Source organism: Muntiacus reevesi, chromosome 3 (genome assembly GCF_963930625.1).
Source record: "Muntiacus reevesi chromosome 3, mMunRee1.1, whole genome shotgun sequence".
Taxonomy (NCBI): domain Eukaryota; kingdom Metazoa; phylum Chordata; class Mammalia; order Artiodactyla; family Cervidae; genus Muntiacus; species Muntiacus reevesi.
In genome coordinates this window covers 103,072,071-103,093,112 of record NC_089251.1, presented here as the reverse complement: position 1 = coordinate 103,093,112, position 21,042 = coordinate 103,072,071, and the positions used below count along the sequence as shown (strand labels likewise).

Genomic DNA, 21,042 nt, shown 5'->3' with positions numbered 1-21,042 from the left:
AGAGACAGGGCCCCCTGCCGGAGCCTGGAAACAAGCTGGCGCCTGTGGGGACCAGGCCCAGGCCCCCCATCAGAGGCGCCCAGACACCCGGCGACCTCGCCCCGCCTGCCCGCCTGCCCGCCTGCCCCCGGTGCCTCACCCAGGACATCCCTCCTATGCAGAAAGGACACTTTGCGCATGACGGCGAGCCGCGTCTTCTCCAGCCCATCCTTCGTCCCGCTCCTGGCCGCCTTCATGAGCTGCGTCATCTGGGCAGAGGCAGAGGGGCTCGTCAGGGACGCGGGGCGGGCCTGAGGGCACCCGCCACCACCCAGGGCCACCGGACCGGGCTACACACGCGGGGAGCCCAGAGTGGCCCCCGCCCCAGGGTGCGGGCAGCTGAGGCCAAGGGCGGGGCCACCCCAAGGCCTCCAGGGAAGGGGTTCACGTTGTGGGGGCCTCCCTGGGGTCACCCTCTCAGGGCAAGAGGACTTCCTCACCCAGATTTCTCCCTTGGGGGTCCAGTTAAGGACACGGTGCGACACTGGCAAAAAGCCTCGAGGCCTGGAGTCCTAGGCCTGGCTCAAGTTCCAGCCCCGCCGCCCCCGGCCGCCCGACCCTGCACAGGACACTCAACCTCCCCGAGCCTCCGTTTCCCCCTTGAGCCCCGCCAGGGCCTGAGGACTGAACGGACAGGGTGCGGGTGAGCACGCCCACAGTAAACGGGCAGCACAAGTCCCCAAGCTCCCTTCACAGCTAACGACGACCGCAGGGGCTCCCTCCATCCCACTGGGGCTCCCCCCCACCCCACCCAGACAGCCAGGCTGAGCCTCTGCCTGGGAACCGGGGAGGCTGGGTACCACGGAGCCGGGCACAGCTTCCCCGGGCGGGCAGACGCCCAGGACGGAGGTGGCAGCCTCACTGGCACACAGAGCTATGGTCCCCTCGGCCGGGCCACCTCGCCCCCCAGCGAGGCCGCTTCCCCAGTGCACGGCCAGTGCTGGAAGTTTCTGCAAGGCAACCGCGCTGCCCAGCAAGGCGGCTGCCAGCCACATGTCACCACGGGGCACTCGAGAGCTGGCTGGTGCGACGGAGGACTGCAAGTCCCGGTGATATTTAATTTTAATTAACTTAAGCGTGAAGAGGCACGTGGCCACCACAATGGGCAGTGTAGTTCTGGGAAACCCCTCCTCCCTGAAGCTCTCTGCTGAAAGTGGGGAGCACCCATCTGGGGCCCCTGTTCTCTGCTCTCACTATCACCGTCCTCCACACCACCTCCCGGTCCCCACGGCAGGAGCCCCGGCCCTTCTCGCGGGTCTGGGCCAGGAAGGCTTGCTGAACACCCAGTGGTGCTGAGGCTGCAGGCAGGACGGTAACCTTTCAGAACAAGGCAACTGTCTGGAAATAACCAACAGCCAGCAGGGGCTGGCTTGGGGCTGGGGAGGGAAGCGAAGTTCCCGGGCCCGTCCCTGCATCTAAATGGTTCGATTCTAGAGCAGCGATTCTCGGCCTTTTGGAGAGACTAGCGGGGGTACCATGCGTGCCTGTGAGAATCTAATGAGAGAGACAGACGCTGACCCCAGAAACCGCACAGAGATGCCCATCCTCCTCTGGGGGGTCATGACTCCCAGATGGAGGTCTCTGTCCTGAGACAGGAACTAGGGGGCTGCCCTAGGGACCCCCAAAGTGGTCTTTGGGGGAACCATCAGAAGCCCTTCCTGGGCAAAAATAGAGCAACAGGCATACACGCAAGAGGCATCGCTGGGTCACCCTGCCACCTCCACCATCGCACGGCGCTGAGGACGGGCCAGCTCGGGGCCGACTCGGGGGTCAGGCTGGGAGAGCACCCAGGCCGCACACCGCCCTCCACACGCTCCCTGCCGCCGCTGGGCTGAGGCTCCCTGAGAAGTCAGACCTGCCCCCGCCCCCAGCACAGGCTCCCAGAGGGGCTGAGTAAGGGACCTGCAAACCTTAACAGCGCCTCTCGCGCTTCTCCAGAGACACCTCCAGTTCTGAGGACTGGACTAGGCCGCAGGACGGAGGGCGAGCCGGCTCTGACTCCTAGAGACCCGGGCTCGAGTCCCGGCTCAGCTGCGGACCGCCGCTGTGACCACCAGCCACTCGCCGGCCTCACTAACGCTAATGACAGCGGTAGGATGGCAGCCTCCCGGGCGCCGGGGGAGAAAACGGTCACACACGTAACATCGATCAGCACGCTCTGAGCTCTGAGCTCATACCCCCCAGGGCCGGCACTGTTTCTGCCACCATCTCACGGGCCAGGAAACCGAAACTCAGAGAGGTCGAGAGGCCGCCCACGACCACACAGTGAGCAGGGGCGGACCTGGGACTCAGATCCAGGCCTGCAGAGCCCACGGCGCACAGTAGGTGCAGTGAGTAGGACCCACGGCCGTCGGCAGCATCACCCTTAGGCTGAAGCAGGAGTCCCAGCCAAGGAGCAGCGCTGAGGCTTCCCGCTCTGGCCTCCTAACCCCGGAGCTCTCTGAGCGGCTCAGAGAGGGAGGAATGTTAAACATCAACAACAGTCACACGTTTACGGTGACTTAGCCAGAGTCACCCCGTTTGCAGATTCCCCGGCCTTGGCCCGGACTGGCACAATCTTTGCAGGTGGAGCTCAGGAATGTGTGTTTTTCAAAGCACCCAGGGGATTCTGAGGGCCCTGAAGTTTGAGAGCCCACCCAGGAATTCCCATAGACGGATAAGGGGTCGCTGAAGGGTGGGGAGAAAGAAAGGTGAGGACGTGGACAGGAGCAAGCCAGCCGGCGGCGTCAGCCAAGGCCACAGGTGCGAGGCGCCGACAGGGCCCGGGGCTCGAGGCACCCACCCCACCCCCGCGGCCCCCGAAGCAGCAGGAAAGGCCCCGGGCGCCCCGGGACCAGGAGGGACAGGCAGACGGTACCTTACAATCGCATTTGTGCTTCAGCTCCTGCATGTCTCTCCCCCCAACTCTTAGAGCCAGGATGTCTCTCTTAGTCCTGACGCATCTCTCCTTTAGCCTAGTCAGGTCTGGAGAAAGCTGGAGCCCCGGGCAGCCAAGCAGAAGGAGCAGGTGAGGGGCAGGGCAGGCAGCAGACCAGACACGGCGACAGAGGAGAAAGGAGACTCGGGTGAGGCAGAGGCGGGACCGCTCGGGGCAGCAGGATGGGGCCTGGGGACCGGCTGCATGGGGTCAGCTCCAGCAGCACGCAGCCCGACACGCCAGCCAGCTGGGGGCCTGGGCTCAGGAGCTGGGGGCAGGGGGGAGGGGAACAGCCCAGGCCCCTTCCCAGCGCTCAGAGGACAAGGGCTGTGTCTCCGTTATCTCCCCATCCTGGGGCCCCAGTGTGGGGCTCCTGACAGAGGAAGTTCTTGGTAAGTTTCTGAGATGGAAGGGTGGTAGGTGGCTGGATGGGTGCGTGCAGAGAGGGGTGGCTGGCTGGGTGGGCAACAGACAGATGGTAGATGAACAGGCCCACAGACGAATGGATGGACAGATAAATGGATGGATGCGAGAGCAAGTGGATACATTCAGTTGGATGATTCTACAGCTGGGCAAATGGGTAGAGGGGCGAACCGATAGTCATAAATGAATAAAAAGGTGGATGAATTAGTCAGTGGACGGAAGCAGTGGTTCTGCAGGGAAAAGCACCCTGCTTCCTCGCATTTCCGTGGTGCGAGCATGCTCGCCGCGGACAGTTTCAGGCTACCGATGTGACGTCACTGAGTGTGAGGTTGGGAAGGGACGTGCACGTTTGGTTCTCGGGTTCTAATGAGCTAGGACCAACTGGCCGGAGCCCGTCACTTGGAGGAAGGGTGGACGGACAGAGGGAGGAAGAGCTCGGGGAGGGAGAGGCGGGCGACTGGATGGAAGGACGGGGCTGACTGGCTTCATACCGTCTGGGGAGATGGACAGAGAGATGCACAGACAGACAGCCACTCAAACGCATGAAGCTCAGGAGCAAGGCTAGCATTTGGCCAAGTGCAGAGAAGATGAGGCTGGAACTACTTGTAGGAAGCAGACAAGCAGAGGGGCCGGAAGCATGAGCTCAAAGGCAGGGAGGCAGCTCCCCGCTGACCAGCTGCGAAGTCACTTTAACTCTCTCTGAGTGACAGCTTCCTCAGAGGTAAAGCAGCCACAGTAACCACCTCATAGTATCATTAAGAAGGTCAAACGGGCAGAGCAGACAGAACCTAGAGCTTACTGAGTGTTCAAAAAAATGGAAGCCAGTATTACTGGACTGTCTTTCAAATACTAAGTGCCTGATATTTGTTGAACGGATGGACAGTTGGCTGGATGGATGGATGGACAGATGGATGGATGGATGGATGGATGGATGGATGGATGAATGAATGGACACGGTATTTTCTTCCCAACCCGATGTGATGTTGAGTTGGGGTTCTACCACTTATGGGCTGCGTGGCCTTCACCACATCATTTAATCTCTCTGAGCTTCTGTCGCTTAGGTTCTCTGATCCTAACAAAATGAGACTCTTTTTTTTTAATGAGACTCTTAAAGCAAATGATACCAACCACTCTGAGGTCTCAGGAACAATAAATGAAACTGCTCCGTAAGCTGTACCATACTAGGCAAAGGTTCGCTACTGATATGCAAAGATGTAGCGGGACAGGGAAAATCCTGAGAGTTACTCAGCCTCCCAAAAAACTGGAGTCCTGTTTCATCTGTAAAAAGGATTGATGTGATACAGTCATGAAGGCCCTGGGCCTCCGCCTCTCTGACCCTGAGGGTCAGAAGGACTAGGCCAACTGCAGCGGCCAGATCGGAGTCACCCAGCTGAGCTCCCAGCTGGTTCTACTGCCCAGGCCTCTGACAGCCAGACCACGGTCACCTTAATTATGAAGACGCCACAGTCAGGAAAACGTTCAGTGCAGTTCATTTCACAGCTGGAAAAGGCACCTCCCACTGACCGTGGCCCTCGCGAACCTGGACCAGGCTTCCAGTTAGGTCCGGGTCAGGGGCTTCTGAGGGGTCCCTCTGCAGACCCTGTCATTCTCTTTGGCAAAAGTCCGCCCGCCGAGGGTTGGCCTGGCCAGACCCCTGCAGGAGGGGCTCCCCTGGTTCTTTCACAGCTGCACGGGGCGCTGGGCCCGTCAGTCTCCGAGGATAGGACCCGACACTGCCCAGCTCTGCGGTCCGCGGCCCTGGAGCACACAGCACGCAGGCAAGCAGAGGCGGCCCCGGAGCCATGTCGCGGCGGCCCTGCAAGGCCGGGGGGCAAATGCACCCCTGCAGCTCAGGAGAGGCTCAGGGCGGGGGGCTCCCAGGCAGAGGTGGCTGTCAGAGGAAAAGCCCTCCACCATCCGCAGGGGAGCAGGTGGGCCGAGCCCGCGGCCAGGGAAGAAGTCCTTGCAGTGAGAAATTCCAAGAACGCTGCCACGCCATCTGTCTGCTGAGGAAGAGCTTGAGGGTGTGCGGGACACGGGTCCACAGGCAGCCGCCAGGACCCACATGGGGCCAGGTCAAGCTGAGGGCTCTCTCACCATTTCTCAGAGCGCTCTGTGGGCCCCCGGCCACCCCTGGGGACCCAGGGCTGTTAAAAAGCAGGTGGCCAGGCCCCATCCAGCCCTGGAGCTGGGAGTGAGGCCCCAGCGTCCGCCTGCCCCCGTGATCCCAATGCCCACGGGAGAGGCCAAACTCCACATCCCCCACCTCCTGCCCGGAGAGGGCCTGACACTTCCCTCTCAGTCCCCAGCAAGAAGGCAGGGGGCCAGGAACGCGGCCACGGGGGACTCGGAGGGACAGCCAGGGGCTGGGGACAAGGGCTGGCCCAGGCCTGGAGTCCCAGCTGCCCACACTCTCCAGAGCCATGCTGGGCACACAGAGCCCACCCTCCTCTCAAGAGGCTCCCCTGGGGGAGTGGTGGCTTCACAGTCTTGCAAGGGCGGAAGCAGGAAGGGGCCTGTTCCCCGGCTCTCGTCTGGGCTGTTCCTCCCACCAGGGACCCCCGTCTCCTCCGGCTCCTGCCGCCTCTCTTGGAAGCCTCCTGTGATCAGGCCCATCAAATCCCACCGGCGTCGGGCAGGCCATGGGAACACAGACTCACGTTCACAGAAAGGCCTGTTTTTCTTCCTTTTTGACAAACCGTTTCGCACTTGGTATCTCCTCCTAGGCCACAAGGCTTCCCTGAGCCTGGGTTGGGTCTTCCTGCCCCCCGAGACCCCCATCCGCACCCTAAGAGGTGTCAGAGATGCTTAACTTTTTGGTTAGCAAGAGGTCAAGGCTGCTGTCTGTGGCCCTGCAGTGGGGACCAGCCAAGAGGAGACTGGGGCTCAGGGGACACCTGCTCAGGCCCTGTCTTCCCGAGGACTGGGGTGCCTTCTTCATCTCGGTAAAGCCTGTCTGAAGACTCCTAGGCGTGGGTGCTGCTCTGGCCTGCACCCCCTCCCCACCAGGGGGTCCCCAAACTGAGAAAGGGGAGGGAGGTACTCTGAAAACATGGAGTTGGACACCCCCCATAATCCAGCCCAGGCCTGAGGCCCCTGCCTGCTCCCCGCCCTCCCTGTGGGCAGGACTCACTGACACCTCGCTCACTTGCCTGCCTCCGTCTTTCCAAAAAAGAACCTGAGAGGGACCCAGTCACCTCCGGTCGGGCAGGCCTGTCTCAGAGAAGCGGCTCCCATTAAACCCCAAATCTCAGCAGGGAGAGTGTCTGGCTTTTGGTGTCTTCTGGAGCCTGGCAGGCTACAGCCAGCCCACGGGGTCACACAGAGTCAGACACGACCTAGGGACCGAACAGCCAGAACAAATAGGATAGGCAAGGCTGTCCCAGGAGAGGAGGGACCAGACAGTCCGTCCTCTTGGCTTCTGTGGCTCCTTCCGTGAAGTCAACAGAATGAACTACGTTCCAGGCAGAAACACCAGAAGCTACCAATGCGTGGATGGCACTTTGAAAGGCTTTGGAAAAGAAGCCCTCTGGCAGCTCTGTCTGAGCCCGCTTGGTCACCTCCCCAGGGCAGAGGGCTAGGGGTCTAGGACTGATCTGAGACGCAGAGTTGGATTGATCCACATGTGTGCTAAGCCGCTTCAGTCGTGTGCAACTCTTTGTGACCCCGTGGACCATGGCCCGCCCAGCTCCTCTGTCCCTGCGATTCTCCAGGTAGGAACACTGGAGCGGGTTGCCACGCCCCCCCTCCAGGGGATCTTCCCGACCCAGGGATGGAACCCGCGTCCCCTGTGTCTCCTGCACTGGCAGACTGGACTTCACCGTTAGGGCACGCGTCACCTCTTAGCCATCAGGGAGGCTGCCCGAGCCCGTGAGGAGGAGGGTTCTGAAGCCGGATCTGACTCCGTGAGCATCCCTCTCAGTTGCCGCGGAGCTGGGCGGCGCCGGCGCGGCGCTAAGCGCGCCCACTCTGGGTACGGGGCGCCGCGGGCAGCCAGCACCGGCGGGTCGTCTCCCGGCTCAGACACCAGGGCCCCGGCTCCCTCTCTCACCACACTCCTGGGAGTCACTGCGGCTGAGCCACGAGTCTCAGCCCTGGCCCTCACCGCCGGATCCCGGGCGCCCGGGCTGGGGTGACAGGTGACCCCTCCCTTCACCTTGGGCTGGAAGGACACTCGATGCTTGGTGGGCTCCGCCTCTGGCTTGGCCTCCTCGCCCGAGTCCTCGCTGTAGCTCTCGAACTCGCTGGAGCTCCAGCCTAGGTCCTCCGGCTCCCGGGGCACCCTGTCCTGGCGCGCATCCTCGTAGGGCTGGTTCCTCTCCGCCTCTGCTGGCCAAGAGACGGGGCTGGTGAGCGGAGATCCTGCGGCCAAGCCCAGCAGAACCAGTTTCTGAACTCGGGGGGGGGGCGGGGGCGCAGGCAGGGGTGAGGTGGGGTCAGGGTGGACCTCCAGCTCTGCTTCCTGGTCCATAGGCGTGGGGCAAGGAGAACAAGACATCCACCCGCAGAGTGAGGAGGACGTGGAAAATGCAGAAAAGCACAAGAAATGCGCCCGGCACACAACAGGCCCAACAACGCCCTCCTGGTGGGGGAGACAGACTGGGAGTCTGGAACATGTACACGCGGCTGTGTTTAAAAATTGGGAGTCTGGAACATGTACACGCGGCTATGCTTAAAACAGATAAGCAACACGGGCTACTGTACGGCAGAGACAGTAGAGACGTGTGCTCCATCCCTGAGTCGTGTCCGGCTCTGAGACCCCACGGACTGTAGCCCGCCAGGCTCCTCTGTCCATGGGGTTTCCCAGGCAAGAAAACTGGAGTGGGTAGCCCTTTCCTTCTCCAGGGGAGCTTCCCAACCCAGGATCGAACCCGCATCTCCTGTGTTGCAGGCAGATTCTTTACCGCTGAGTCACCTGGGAAGCCCTATAGCACAGAGAACTCTGCTCAACACTTGTTTAATAACCTAAATGGGAAAAGAAAGTGGAGAAAAACAGATACACATACATGTTTAACTGAATCACTTTGCTTCACGCCTGAGACTAACACAATGCTGTTAATCAACTATGCTCCAAGAGAAAATGAAAGTTAAAAAAACAAATTTCTTCCCCCTCCTGGCATCACTTTTCCAGGATCTCAGTGCTTATTCTGGGCCTCTCTGGCATTTTTTAGTGGAAAAGAGAACACCGGGGGCCCAGTTCTGACTCGGGCCCTCAGCTCTGGCCTCAGCACCCTTAGGGGGGACATGGGCAGTGAAGATGGTCTGAAGCATTGAGTGACTCGGGTCCCCTGCCCCAGATCGGAGTTCCCCATGAGGCTCCAGGGCAGTCCAGTAGGGGGCGCGCCTGGCCCAACATCCAGGAGCGTTCCCTCTTCTTCCACAGGAAACGGGGACAGACCTGGGAGTCCTCCGGCCTGGAGGGACGGGCGCCGTCAGGGCTGGGCCTGCTGTGGTCCCTGTAAACTCGGGTTTGAGACGCTGCTTCCAAGACAGGAAATCCACCTTCCTGAGCCAGCCTAGCCTCCACTTCACTGATGGGAGTTCACGTCCTGGGCTGTTACCTGGACGCAGGCCTCACAAAAGTGAGACCAGACTCCCAAAACTGCACGGAGGTGAAAATGCTTGCTGTCAGCTCAGAGGAAATGGCACTAGGACGGGTTTTAAATTTTATTTTATTTTTGGGGGGGCGTTCAAAATTAAAAAGAAATCTGCTCAGAAACCGCACATACTGAAGAGCTGAGAACTTTGGTTTTCAGAGCTGTCTCTGCAAAATGGGGATAATAATAAGCTGAAAGGTGAAGGAAATAAAAAAACAGGGATGAAAAGCCCTTAGCCAAGAGCCTGGTATGCGGCAGGCACTCAGCAAAGAGCAGCTGGTCCTTTCTCATGGGGGCCCTGGGTGGGCTTGAGTGTCTCTGCACTGACCCCAAGCCTCCACCTCCCCGCACAGGGAGGCTGGGGGTGAGGGGTGTGGAGAGAGTGTCAGTCAAAGAGCAGAAGACACACGGGGCTTAGCTGGAGACTCTGGTCCCGGGATCAGGAGGGAGCACGGTTATTTTTTCAGCAAAAGACAATAGTGACCAATGTCTCCAGGGAGTCAAGCGGCTGGAGGCCAGGCTGTGACCTTTCCTGGGGTGACTGTCCCATCACTGCAGCAGAGGCTCCACGACCCATGAACCAAGGGGCAGAGCTCAGTTCTTGGGGCACCCTGAAGCAAGAACCACGTGGCATCCACTGCCCCTTGCTTCTGGCCCCAGCCACCTACAACCACCTACATGCCACCTACATGCCAGGTTCTCCCAGCGGTCCTTGGGGCCGGAAACTACCACCTCATCCTATCAGATAAATGAGACCAACAGAGCCCAAAGTCAGGCAGTGAGCGGGAAGGGGGCTCCATCCAGCTACCGCACTGCCTTCCACAGACGCCATGCTCACGATCCCCAGGCTCATGGAGAAACACTGTCTCCTGAGGAGACAGAGTCACCAAATTCCTGAGTCTTCAGGGGCCTCACAGAGGTCTGCTTCCCCACCTCCAGCCCTGGCTGATGCCTCGGGCTTCACTAACGCTTAAGATCACAGCCTCTGATTCAAAGCACTGACCACCACCTGCTCAGGGCTCTACATACCCCCTCGTGGTATCCTCACTACAACCCAAGGAGGAAGCTAGTACTGCCCGGTTTTACGGATGCATCCGATGAGACCAGAGAGGTTAAGAAGTTCTGTGGTGCAACCCTCCCCAAAGCCCTACACGGTCAGGATGATATTCTGATTTCACATGAAGAAGCCGATGCCCAAAGCACAGAGCCCTGTGCCCGAGTCAATGGCAGCACCCAGGTAAGAACCCAGGGCTGTGTGTCCACTGGCCTGTGTGGTCTGCACCTCAGTGGACACCCTCCCCGTGGAGGGCCCGCTGAGCCCACAGGCCACGCAGGTCAGCGCTGGGCCTTGGCAGGTATGACGCTCACAGCAAGAGCGTTTCCTGTGGCGTGCACCTGCTGAGGGCCGGCCACAGCCTCGAGAGAGAGCGGGTGTCCCAGGGCAGGGACCCCGGTCCTCAGTCTGCAGGCCTGGAGCTGGCTCTAGGCCACCTGCTCCTGCCGATCTCAGAGTAAACTGCAGGACATGCCCACTGTGTGTGGGCATCCCCACACAGGGCGCCCAGTGAAGACTGTGACCAAGCAATCACCGGCTCGATGGGATTCAGGTGGGAGAAGAGCCCAAAGGGGCCAAATAATGGCCACAGGCCACTCAGATCTCCCAGCTCTGGGACCTTCATATAGCCACCCGTTCCCACTCTTCTAGACTGGAGACAGCTACAGGCAGAAAAGGCTTCCGGGCTCCTGCAGGGATGGGCTTGCTGAATGGATGTGTGGATCACAAGCCCAGCCTTCCGGTTCCTGGGATGGGCGTCAGGAGTGTGGCTCCGGGGACCCCTGGGCCTTGTCTTGTTGTCTGTGCGGCTCTCCTGTTGGACCATATGCTGCCCCAGCATGGTTATGGTTGCCCCTGTCAGACTGGGAGCTCCTCAAATGCAGGGGCTTGAGATGGGGAGCCCCTGAAGACAGGCAGAATCGTGTTATGCAAAAAGCAGATCAAAGAGATGTCTATTCGAATTCTGGCTGTGTGATCTGGGGCTGGTGGCTTAACCTCTCTGATGTGACTGTCAACTGGAGTCATAGGCCCTACCCAACCAATCTCTCAGGTTGATTGAGCAGTGGGAGCAACTGTGCTTCATCTGCCATAAAATGCCACCCAAATCCTTTGGAGCGAAGGGACAGAGCACTGGACTTGGAGTGAGAATGACCCAGGTTCAAATCCCAGCCCTCCTCTATAGCTTCCTCCTCTGAAGAATAAAGAAGTAATCCCCTAAGCCAAGGGGCTTGCCAGGTGGTGCAGTGGTAAAGAATCCACCTGCCAATGAAGGATATGCAAGAGATGTGGGTTTGATTCCTGAGTCAGGAAGATCCCCTGGAGTAAGAAATAGCAATTCCCTCCAGTATTCTTGCCTGGAAAATTTCACAGACAGAGGAGCCTGGCAGTTTACAGTTCATAAGATCTCAAAGAGCGACTGAGCGTGCGCACGCGCGCTCACACACACACACACACACACACACAGCCTAAGTTAAAGTTTCAAACCAAATTACATGAGACAAACCATGAAGAGTTCAAGCAAAGATGGCTCTTATGGTGAATGGATGTTAAACACCCCTCCTCCTTGGGTGGTCCTCCCTCAAGCCAGGTGAGCATGTGGGCCTGGGCCAGGGGACTGACCCTCCTCTGCCCTGTCCACCCTGTGTGGCCACAATCTCCCCACCTTTCCAGGCCACCAGGGGCCTGTCTCCAGAGGCAGGCCCAGGCTTTCCCAGACTTTCTCTGCTGCGTTCAGCTTTAAAAAGCTATCATTCCCAACAGCCCTGGGATGTCTGAACTATTAGCCCATTTTCAGGAGGAAAGGACACCCCGAGAAGTGAATGACTTGCCTGGGGATCCACAGAACCCAGTGGCTCAGCGGTAAAGAATCTGCCTGCAATGCTGGAAATGTGGCAGGAGCCACGGTTCAATCCCTGGGTCTGAAAGATCCCCTGGAGAAAGAAGGGCAACCACTCCAGTATTCTTGCCTAGAAAATCTCCTGGACAGAAGAGCCTGACGGGCTACAGTCCATAAGGGTCGCAAAAGAGTCGGACACCTTAGAAAAGAGTCGGACACCTTAGAAAAGAGTCGGACACAGTTGGGGATCCACAGCCCAGCAATCCACTGCCAGAGAAGCCCAAACCCCACCCCTTGAAGCCCCAATATTCCCCTGGAAGCTCTATACCGCTCCCATGGAGCCCTAACCCCGCCCCTTGAAGCCCTAACCCCAACCTCTTGAAGTCCTAACCCTGCCCCCACGGACCCTAACCCCGCCCCTAGAAGCCCTAACCCCGCCCCATGAAGCCTTAACCCCGCCCTTTGAAGCCCTAACACCGCCCCTTGAATCCCGAACACCGCCCCATGCAGCCCTAGCCCCGCCCATGCAGCCCCAACCCCGTCCCTGAAGCCCTAACCCCGCCCCATGAAGCCTTAACCCCGCCCTTTGAAGCCCTGACCCCGCCCCTTGAGCCCCGAACACCGCCCCATGCAGCCCTAGCCCCGCCCCAACCCGGCCAGCTCTCTGCCGTCTCCCACGCTCCCTAGCCCCGCCCCATGCGGCCCTAGCCCCGCCCACGAAGCCCCAGCCCCGGCCATGAAGCCCTAACCCCGCCCATGCAGCCCTAGCCCCGCCCCAGCCCGGCCAGCTCGCAGCCTTCTCCCACTCTCCCTAGCCCCGCCCCATGCGGCCCTAGCCCCGCCCATGAAGCCCCAACACCGCCCCATGCAGCCCTAGCCCCGCCCCAACCCGGCCAGCTCTCTGCCGTCTCCCACGCTCCCTAGCCCCACTCCATGCGGCCCTAGCCCCGCCCACGAAGCCCCAGCCCCGGCCATGAAGCCCTAACCCCGCCCATGCAGCCCTAGCCCCGCCCCAGCCCGGCCAGCTCGCAGCCTTCTCCCACTCTCCCTAGCCCCGCCCCATGTAGCCCTAGCCCCGCCCATGAAGCCCCAACACCGCCCATGCAGCCCTAGCCCCGCCCCAGTCCGGCCAGCTCGCAGCCTTCTCCCACTCCGGGTTTGACTGCAGCGGTTTTTAACAGCAGGGAGGAGGGGCCATGCGCCGGGTGGGGCCGGGCAGGAAGTGCACAAGGAGACCCTCGCCAGGCCCCGCCTCCCCCCTGCGTCCCCCACTCTGTCCGGAAAGAAGAGGCTTTACCGGGCTGCTGGGAGTCAAGGTTCTCGCAGGGGACGTCGTCGTAAATCACATCTTCTTCCAGGGCGGGGAAAGTAAACCGCTCGACTGCGAGAGAAGGACAGGGACGGAGCACGAATGAGGTTGTGGCGCCCAGCGGGAGGCGGCCGCCGGACTGACAGCAGGACTGCACCAGCCGGCAGCTCGCTCCGCCCGCCCGCGTCCCCGCGGCCCGGACGGGCCAGCAGCCTGCAGCCCGGCCCCTGGGGAGCCCCCGCCGGCCACTGCTCTCGGAAGACTGGGACAGCTGCCTCTCCCCGCCCCCAGCCCTCCAAGGAGCCCTCCCAAAGGCCGCGGAAGCCCCGCCTGCTTCAGCAGGCCTGCGCACCTGGCTGATGGCACCTGCAGAGAGCCTGAAGCGACGCAGCGGCCCGGGCCTCGGAAGCCTCTTAAGCCGCCCAGGCCCCCAGGACTGCCCCAAAGCAGTCACCTGGTACCCAGAGGTGGGGGAGGGCAAGGCAGCCACCCTGACTACACGTGATGGCAGGGAGCAGGGATGACGGGATTTGGAGAGCGGGGTTAAGGACAGTCCCCCAAAACTCAGCCAGTGGGGTCCTGACTGGTTAAAAAAAAAAAAGCAAATGAGCATGCTATTCCCTTAACACTTTGCCGGGTGGACTATGAGCAGGGCAGAGCACACACATGGGTAGCCATGTTAGTAGCTCCTGAAACAGAATATTTACAGAGGCCTTGCCCCTAAAATTGTGTGCCCAGTCTGTGCCCCCTTTAGGGACATGCAGCCCTGCAGAGAGAGGTTTTGGAAAACCAGCCCCCAGCCCTGCGGGGGACCTGTCCTCCCGCCACAGGCCTTCCAGGAACAGAGGACCAGATGGACTCTGACATTCCTCCCTACTGTGTTGCCTCCTGTGGTCGCAGGGCCTCCAAAGCCCTGTAGGACCCTTACCGCCCCTTCCCACCAGCACAGATTCTGCCTCTCCAGTGGCCCTCAGACCTGCCCACCTCTCTCCAGGTCCCTAGCTCCAGCCGTTGCCTGCCTCCCCCAGACAGCACCCAGCCCGCTACCTTCTCCCAGAGCATCAGTGATGCAACCGAAATGCAGACGTGGCCGCACAGCTGGCTCCCTGGCCCCTTCGGGAAAGCAGGGCCTCCAAGGCCTCCCCCACACACCCTGGGAGGACCTGGGGAGATGGCAGCCTCACCAGGCCCTGCTCACCCCTAGACCCTCCCCTCCACCACACCAAGACTCACTGCTTCCCCGGTAACAGGCATCCCCTCACCCTCAACCTAGACACTCTGGCCCTGATGCCTGCTCCTCTGTGCTCTGCCTCGGGCCTCGTGGGCTCTCTCAGCTCCCACCCTCCTCCTGGCAGCCGCCCTCTGCACAGTAAGTGCCCACCCATGTGTCTGGTACTGCTGCCAGAGGGACCCCCTTGTCTTGGGCACTGAGAAACACCCACCGCCCAGATCGACCTGTAGGAGCTTTGGGGGGTGTGGGGGACAGATGAACAGCTGGATGCACCAAGCCCACGTAGCAAGGACAGCCCGTCAGGGAGCGTGAGCACACATCAGCTCCCTCAGCCTAGAGAAGGGGGTCTCTCCTGGCATCACCCTCCTGGGGCTGAGACCTGGGGGGCAGGGTGGGGAAGGGGACTTACTGCGACGGGAACTCTTCCGCCTCCAGCTGGAGCGCTGGACCTCGGAGAAAGCTGCGTCCACGGCGTCCCCATTGCTCACGGCAGCCGGCCTCCTGCGGGCCAAGAAACGGAGCCGTGAGCCAGGAGGGTGGGACAGCTGGCTCCTCAAGCCTCGGGCAGCTCCTCACCAGGTGATGGGGCCACTCACCCCCAAGGCCGGGAGTCAGAAGGGCTGGGGAGGCCACGGCTGGGTCGGCACGGACGAGCCCCTTCCCCTCCTGGCGTCCTCACCTTTAGGAGGCATTGCAAAGCCGGCCTGCTGCTTTACAAGAGCATAAAGGTCAAATGTATTCATCACGATAACTGACAAGGACTGACTGACATGCGTTCCTGGCCAGGGCACCCAGACCCTCCTCGTCCAGGGCAGATTGGGGAGGGGGGGAACCTCCGTGTCCGCAGTGTCTGCATACAAGACGGAGGCTATGATTGGTGGGAAGGGCTGCATCTGAATGACAAGGACCTGTGAAGTTTCAAAAGACAGCACACGGGAAGCAGGGCTTCATCCCCACAGACAATTGAGGATGGGCCGGACCAGAGATGCGCTTCTGGGAGCTGAGAAGCAAAGGGAACGCAGTGGGGAAAAAGCAGGCTCCACCATAACCAAGTAGTCAAGTGAGCATCCCCAGTGACACCACCCAGGTCTCAGGGCCCCGATACGACTCGACAGGGTGCTCACCCCAGTGGGGCTCTGACCCCAAGCCCACGGCCCCAGGCGAATCGTGAAAAAACACCAAACAAGCCCAGACTGGGGGACCTTTCTGTAAACACCTGCCCATCACACCTCAGCACTCTCGAGATCGTGAAGAAACAGAAACTCTCAGAGCAGAGTAAATGGTGACTGAAGGTCCCGTGAGTCCCGCGTGGGGTCCTGGGACCGAAAAGGAGCGCAGGCAGAGCAGAGCAGGGTGAATGCCGCCTGCAGGCCACGTGAGTCCCACGTGGGGTCCTGGGACTGAAAAGGAGCGTAGGCAGAGCAGAGCAGGGTGAATGCCTCCTGCAGGCCACGTGAGTCCCGCATGGGGTCGCGGGAGCCTGCAAGCCATGTGAGTCCCGCGTGGGGTCGCGGGAGCCTGCAAGCCACGTGAGTCCCACGTGGGGTCACAGGACAGAAAAGGAGCGTAGGCAGAAAAACGGGTGAAATTCAGGTAAAGTGAAAAGTTCAGGGAGTGGTGACGTACTGACGCTGATTTCTTGGTTTTGACAAATTCCCTGTGGTCGTGCCGGCTGCCAGCGGTGGGGAAACGGTGCGGGGGTACAAGCAGCCCTGTCTCCTGCCTTTACAACGTCTCTGTAAATCTAAAACGATCCCAAGGTGGAAAGGGTTTGTTTGGGTTTTTTTTAAAGCCCAAGCTCAGGAGACTTCCCTGGTGGTTCAGTGGATTAAGCATCCACCTTCCAATACAGGGGACACAGGTTCGACCCCTGGTTGGAGAACTAAGATCCATCATGCCCAGGAGCTACCAAGCCCACGGGCCACCACCACTGAGCCTACATACCCCAACTAGAGAGAGGCCTGTGCCGCAAAAAACAGCCTGTGGGCCACAGTTAGGACCCGACACAGCCAAAAGTAAATAAAATTAAAATAAGTATTTGTTAATAATAAAATAAAGCCCATTCCCCCCCCCCCCAAAAAAAAGCCACATCTGCCACCCAGAAGGGAGAGGGAGGGAAGGGGAAAGGAAGGGGGGAGGAGGGGGGAGGAGGGGGGGAGGGGAGGAGGCGGGAGAGGGGAGGACCCCTCCTGCGAGCTGGCCCTTGGCCTCGCCTCCCCAGTGACTCTCGGGCAGATCCTAGCATTCTTCCTGCTCTGCAGGGGACGGCAGAGGAACCCGCCCAGGATCACAGGGCCTGTGAGTGGCAGAGCCGGATTGTGAAGCCAGCTTGCTGGGTCCCAAAGCTGGGCCCTCAGGACTGCGTCTCAAGTAACAGCATAGGCGGCTAAGTGGGAACGTGGGAACATACCACATCTCTGCTGTCCAGGGAGCCCCTCGTGGCTACGGAGCACGTGGAAGGCGGCTGGTGGAACACGTGTGACTAAGGAACTTGATTGTTCATTTTATTTCTCTTTAGGTAACTTTAAGCAGCCACATGTGGCTAGCAGCCCCCAAACGGGATGGCGCAGGCCTAAGCTCCAGCACAAAACTCCAGTTTTGCTGCCAGAAGTGAGCAGTCACCCCGGGGGTGACGGGCACGTTTCAGTCCTGCGGTAACGCTTTCTGTCAGCAGGAAGTCAAGGTCAAGATGGGACAGAGCTGGTCTGGAGGGAGCCACCTGAGCCCTGGTTGCTAACAACAGTCCTCGGTCACCACTTTCTTAACCAGGAGACATCTCAAAGCACCGCGTCCAGCCACTCGGATAAGCTCAGATGGAACCAAACCATTCCAGCTGAAGTCAGCATGGTCTGAAAGTTTGTTTTGACAGAAATAGACTCACAGACTTAGAGAACGAACTTATGTTTGCCAGCGGGAAGGATGAGGGGAAGGGATACTTAGGGAGTTTGGGAGGGACCTGTATGCGCTGCTGTATTTAATATGGATAACCAACAAGGTCCTACTCTATAGCACAAGGAGCTCTGCTCAGTGTTCTGTGGCAGCCTGGATGGGAGGGGAGTTCGGGGGAGAATGGATACGTGTGTGACTGAGTCCCTTCCCTGCTCTTCTGAAACTATCATGTTGTTAACCCCAATACAAAGTAAGAACTTTTAAAAAGTTGGCTCTGAGCTGGCAACCATGATGATGCGTGACTCTTGGAAGCTCACACTTGCTGCTGCTTGCGGGGCTTTACCCATATTCGCATCTTTCGTTTCACAGGAATGCATGTGAGGCAGGCAGCATGGTCCTCACTCTAAGATGGGAAAACTGAGCCTCTCAAAGTCTTGATGACTCTACCCAAAGTCACTCGGCTCATCCGAGGGAACTGGGACCTGCAGCCTGGACTGTCCGCCTGCAGAGTCTGCGTTCTTCCCACCAGACCATGTGGAAGGAGGGAATCTGCATTCAGACCTTCACCGACAGCAGGTTCGCTGTGCCACAAGGTCACGGAACCTCGCTTGACTCCTCTCCCATCCATTTTTCAAAAGGAGAGAGAGAAAGAGTGCTCAACATAGACAGAGTCAGAGACACAAGTTCAAGGCTCTGTCCTGGAGAAATCGTAGCGCCCAGCAGCAAGGCGTCTCCACTAGAGGACACGGGAGAAGGCCCTGGGTAGTTTCGAAAGGGGACATAGAGAACGGATGTGGGTATTTGGGGGTGAGGTCAGACAACTTTAGAATGGATCTGGAAATATTTTATGACATACTAAAAGCCACGGTGGGGTTGAAAATATGAGCCCCTGTTTTCACATTACCAAAATGTAGTGAACTTACTTTTTCATTTTATTTCATTTTAAGTAATTTAAATCGCTACATGTGATTAGTGGCCCCCAAACAGGGCAGCGTAGGTCTAAGCCACTGGCCCAACTAGAGATGCTGGTCTGGGCTCGGGCTTCTGTTGAGCAGCTGTCAGGGCGCTGGTCCTGGCTTCCTGGGTGGGGAAGCGGGGGTCCAACAGTCACCTTCACGCCCAGCCTGACTGTCCCCACGGCCGAGGGAAGCAGAGAGACCAGGAGCCCCTAAGGAGGGAAGAGGCTGGTGCCCGTGGGTGGACAGGCCTTCCCAGGCCTGGCTAGAGACCACCGCCCCCCCGCCCTGCACATTGGGGTATCTCCTCTTACCCAGGGCTCTGCAGAAGCTTGAGGACAAGTGCGTGTCCTATTATGACCATCTTACAGATGAGAAAAGTGAGGTTCAGAATAGGCAGTTACCTTGCCCCAGATCACCTGACCAGCAAGCGCCAGAGCTGCCATTTACCTGCAAAGTCTGGACCTCCTCGACCCCAGGCAGGGGGAGGGAAGAGACCCCCCAGGCGAGGGAAGGAAATGAGGGGGGAGCCTCCGCCCGCCCTGGCCCTTCTGGCTGCCTGCCACAGCCATACCCCACCCACCCTGCGCCCACCCAGGGCCAGCCCCTCCCAGCTGCTGCCTGGCAGGAAAATCTAATTCTCCCTGCAGGCAAACACTCCTCCTGGGGCCTCCCCAAAGGTTTCAGATAATGAAAGAGCCATAAAAAAGCAATAAGAGGCCAATTATCTCGCCCTTATCTGAGCTTCCTGCACGTCTAATGCCTCTCAGCTTGCAGGTGCAGAAAGGCCAGCCGCTAAGATGACACCTTCTTACAAGGTGAGGCCGCTGTCACTGCAGGCCAGGGAGAGGAGCCGAGGAGGAGGGGCGGGCGGGAAAGAGGCGGCGGGAGGATAGGAGCGGTCGCCCAGGCCCCCAGGGTGGCGTTCAGACTAAGGAGGCCACCGCGGAGCTCACGGCACCTTCTCAGCCCGCCGCCTCTGACTCCAGGGACAAGCCCGGGGCGAGGAGGTGAGGGTCCTGTGACCGCAGGGACCTGCTTTGTCCTGGTCGCCCCGTTCCGTCAGCCCCTTCACTCGGGGGACACTCGGTGATGGCGGATGTCCCCGTCCCCCCAGCCTATTTTGTTGATTTATTTATTATTTTTACAGTCTATCTGGCTGCACCGGGTTTTAGTTGGGGCACAGGGCATTCGAGATCTTTAGCTGTGGCATGGGGCTCTAGCTCCCTGCCCAGGGAGGGAACCCAGGTCCCTGCATTCGGAGCGTGGAGTCTCACCCACTGGACCATCAGGGAAGTCCCTCCCAGCCTATTTCAAAGACAGGAAGCCCCACTCCAAGAATGGCAGTGCTCCCAGCCCTGCTGCTGCTGGGCCCCGTTGCTCAGCGGATTCCCGGGGTCCCTTCCCAGAGGCTACACGGGGTGAGTTGTCAGGGAGAAGACCCCGAGACCAGTATGATCTGAGGATCCTGGCTGGCTGGGCACAGACACGCACCTAGCCCCCCACACACAGAGTATTCCTGCTGCCTTATTCTGCAGCCAGAATACTGGAGGGGCAGCCGTTCCCTTTTCCAGGGGATCTTTCCAACCCAGGGCCCGAACCCAGATCTCCCGCATTGCGGGCAGATTCTTTACCAGCTGAGTCACAAGGGAAGCCCAAGAATACTGGAGTGGGTAGCCTATCCTTTCTCCAGGGATCTTCCCAACCCAGGAATTGAACCGGGGTCTCCTGCATGGCAGGCGGATTCTTTACCAGCTGAGCTCTCAGGGAAGCCCTTCTCAGGACAAGCTGTGAAACATATGAAGAGGGAAGAATTCCACCTTTGGGGACTGAAAGGACCAGAATAACATGAGCCTTATAAGGCCTTGAGCAAACCCAGTCTGCGGCAGCCGGCGGGGAGGGCTGGGGCGGCAGGGCCCGCCCGACGTGGCCCGACTCCTGGCATCACCCCCTGGAAAAACGCCTCTCCAGCAGCACCACTTCCACCATCCCGAAATCCAAGAGACAGAAGAGAGGCAGAAACCAGCAGGCCCGGGGGAAGCCTGCTGCCAGATTCCAGCCTGGCCATGTTCTAGTTCGTGTGGCACATTAAAGCCAGGGGGCCCCTGGAAATCGCCTGGGTAGAAGGCTCACAGAGCCGCCCGCTGCAGTCCCCTGGAAGCTCCTCTGAGGTGCAGACCAGGGCCCGCCCTGCAATTCTGTCCCGTTGGTCCAGAGGGGCCCAGGGAGCCGTATATTTAAAGCTCCCTGCTGCTCCAGTGTGCCGACAGGGTTGAGAACTGCGGAATTACAGACTTAAGGGGTAAGAGACACACATTCCGGAGCCAACAGCCCTGGGATGAGCCCGCGGCTCTGCCCGGTGGCCGCAGACCAGGACAGTGGCTTAACATCCCGGAGCGGCCGCGTGACAGGGTGAATAAGCGCTCTGCTTCCTGCCATGAGGACTGAGTGAGATAACACGCGTCCAGCACTGAGCGCCTCTCTGTGCCTCGGTCTCCACATCTCTGAAATGGGGCAGCAATACCTCCCTCTCAGGGTTCCAAGGAGTAGATGAAGAAGGCCTGTAAAACTGTCGGCAGAGGGTATGGCAAGGATAAGTCCTCCCACACGCCCAGGACCCCACTTCCCTTCCCCCTCCTCCCCCGCACCCCTCCAGTCACGGGGTCCCTGCACACGCTCACCTCTTCACGCTGCAGCCCAGCCACCCCTCACGTACGGAAGGGTCCTGGGCCCACCTGTCCCATGCCACCCCCCACACGGTCACAAATCCCCTCACGGAATGAGCAGAGC

At 59.8% G+C, this 21,042-nt stretch overlaps 1 protein-coding gene across 14 annotated transcripts in view; it reads right to left on the bottom strand.

Moving 5' to 3' along the window:
- ARHGEF10L (Rho guanine nucleotide exchange factor 10 like) overlaps nt 1–21,042 on the bottom strand; it is a 153,619-nt gene that overhangs the window by 74,379 nt on the left and 58,198 nt on the right. For 6 of the 14 annotated variants that reach the window (XM_065929912.1, XM_065929911.1, XM_065929918.1 and 3 more), the window contains exons 5-9: nt 15,004–15,117; nt 14,817–14,908; nt 13,165–13,248; nt 7,536–7,708; nt 140–248 (exon numbers count right to left, since the gene is read on the bottom strand). In XM_065929912.1, the coding sequence (XP_065785984.1) occupies nt 140–248; nt 7,536–7,708; nt 13,165–13,248; nt 14,817–14,908; nt 15,004–15,117 (572 nt within the window). Of the gene's footprint in view, nt 1–139; nt 249–1,949; nt 2,849–2,896; nt 3,014–7,535; nt 7,709–13,164; nt 13,249–14,816; nt 14,909–15,003; nt 15,118–21,042 lie in introns of those variants that run through there. The other 8 variants (XM_065929916.1, XM_065929919.1, XM_065929921.1 and 5 more) reach the window with 6 other exon arrangements.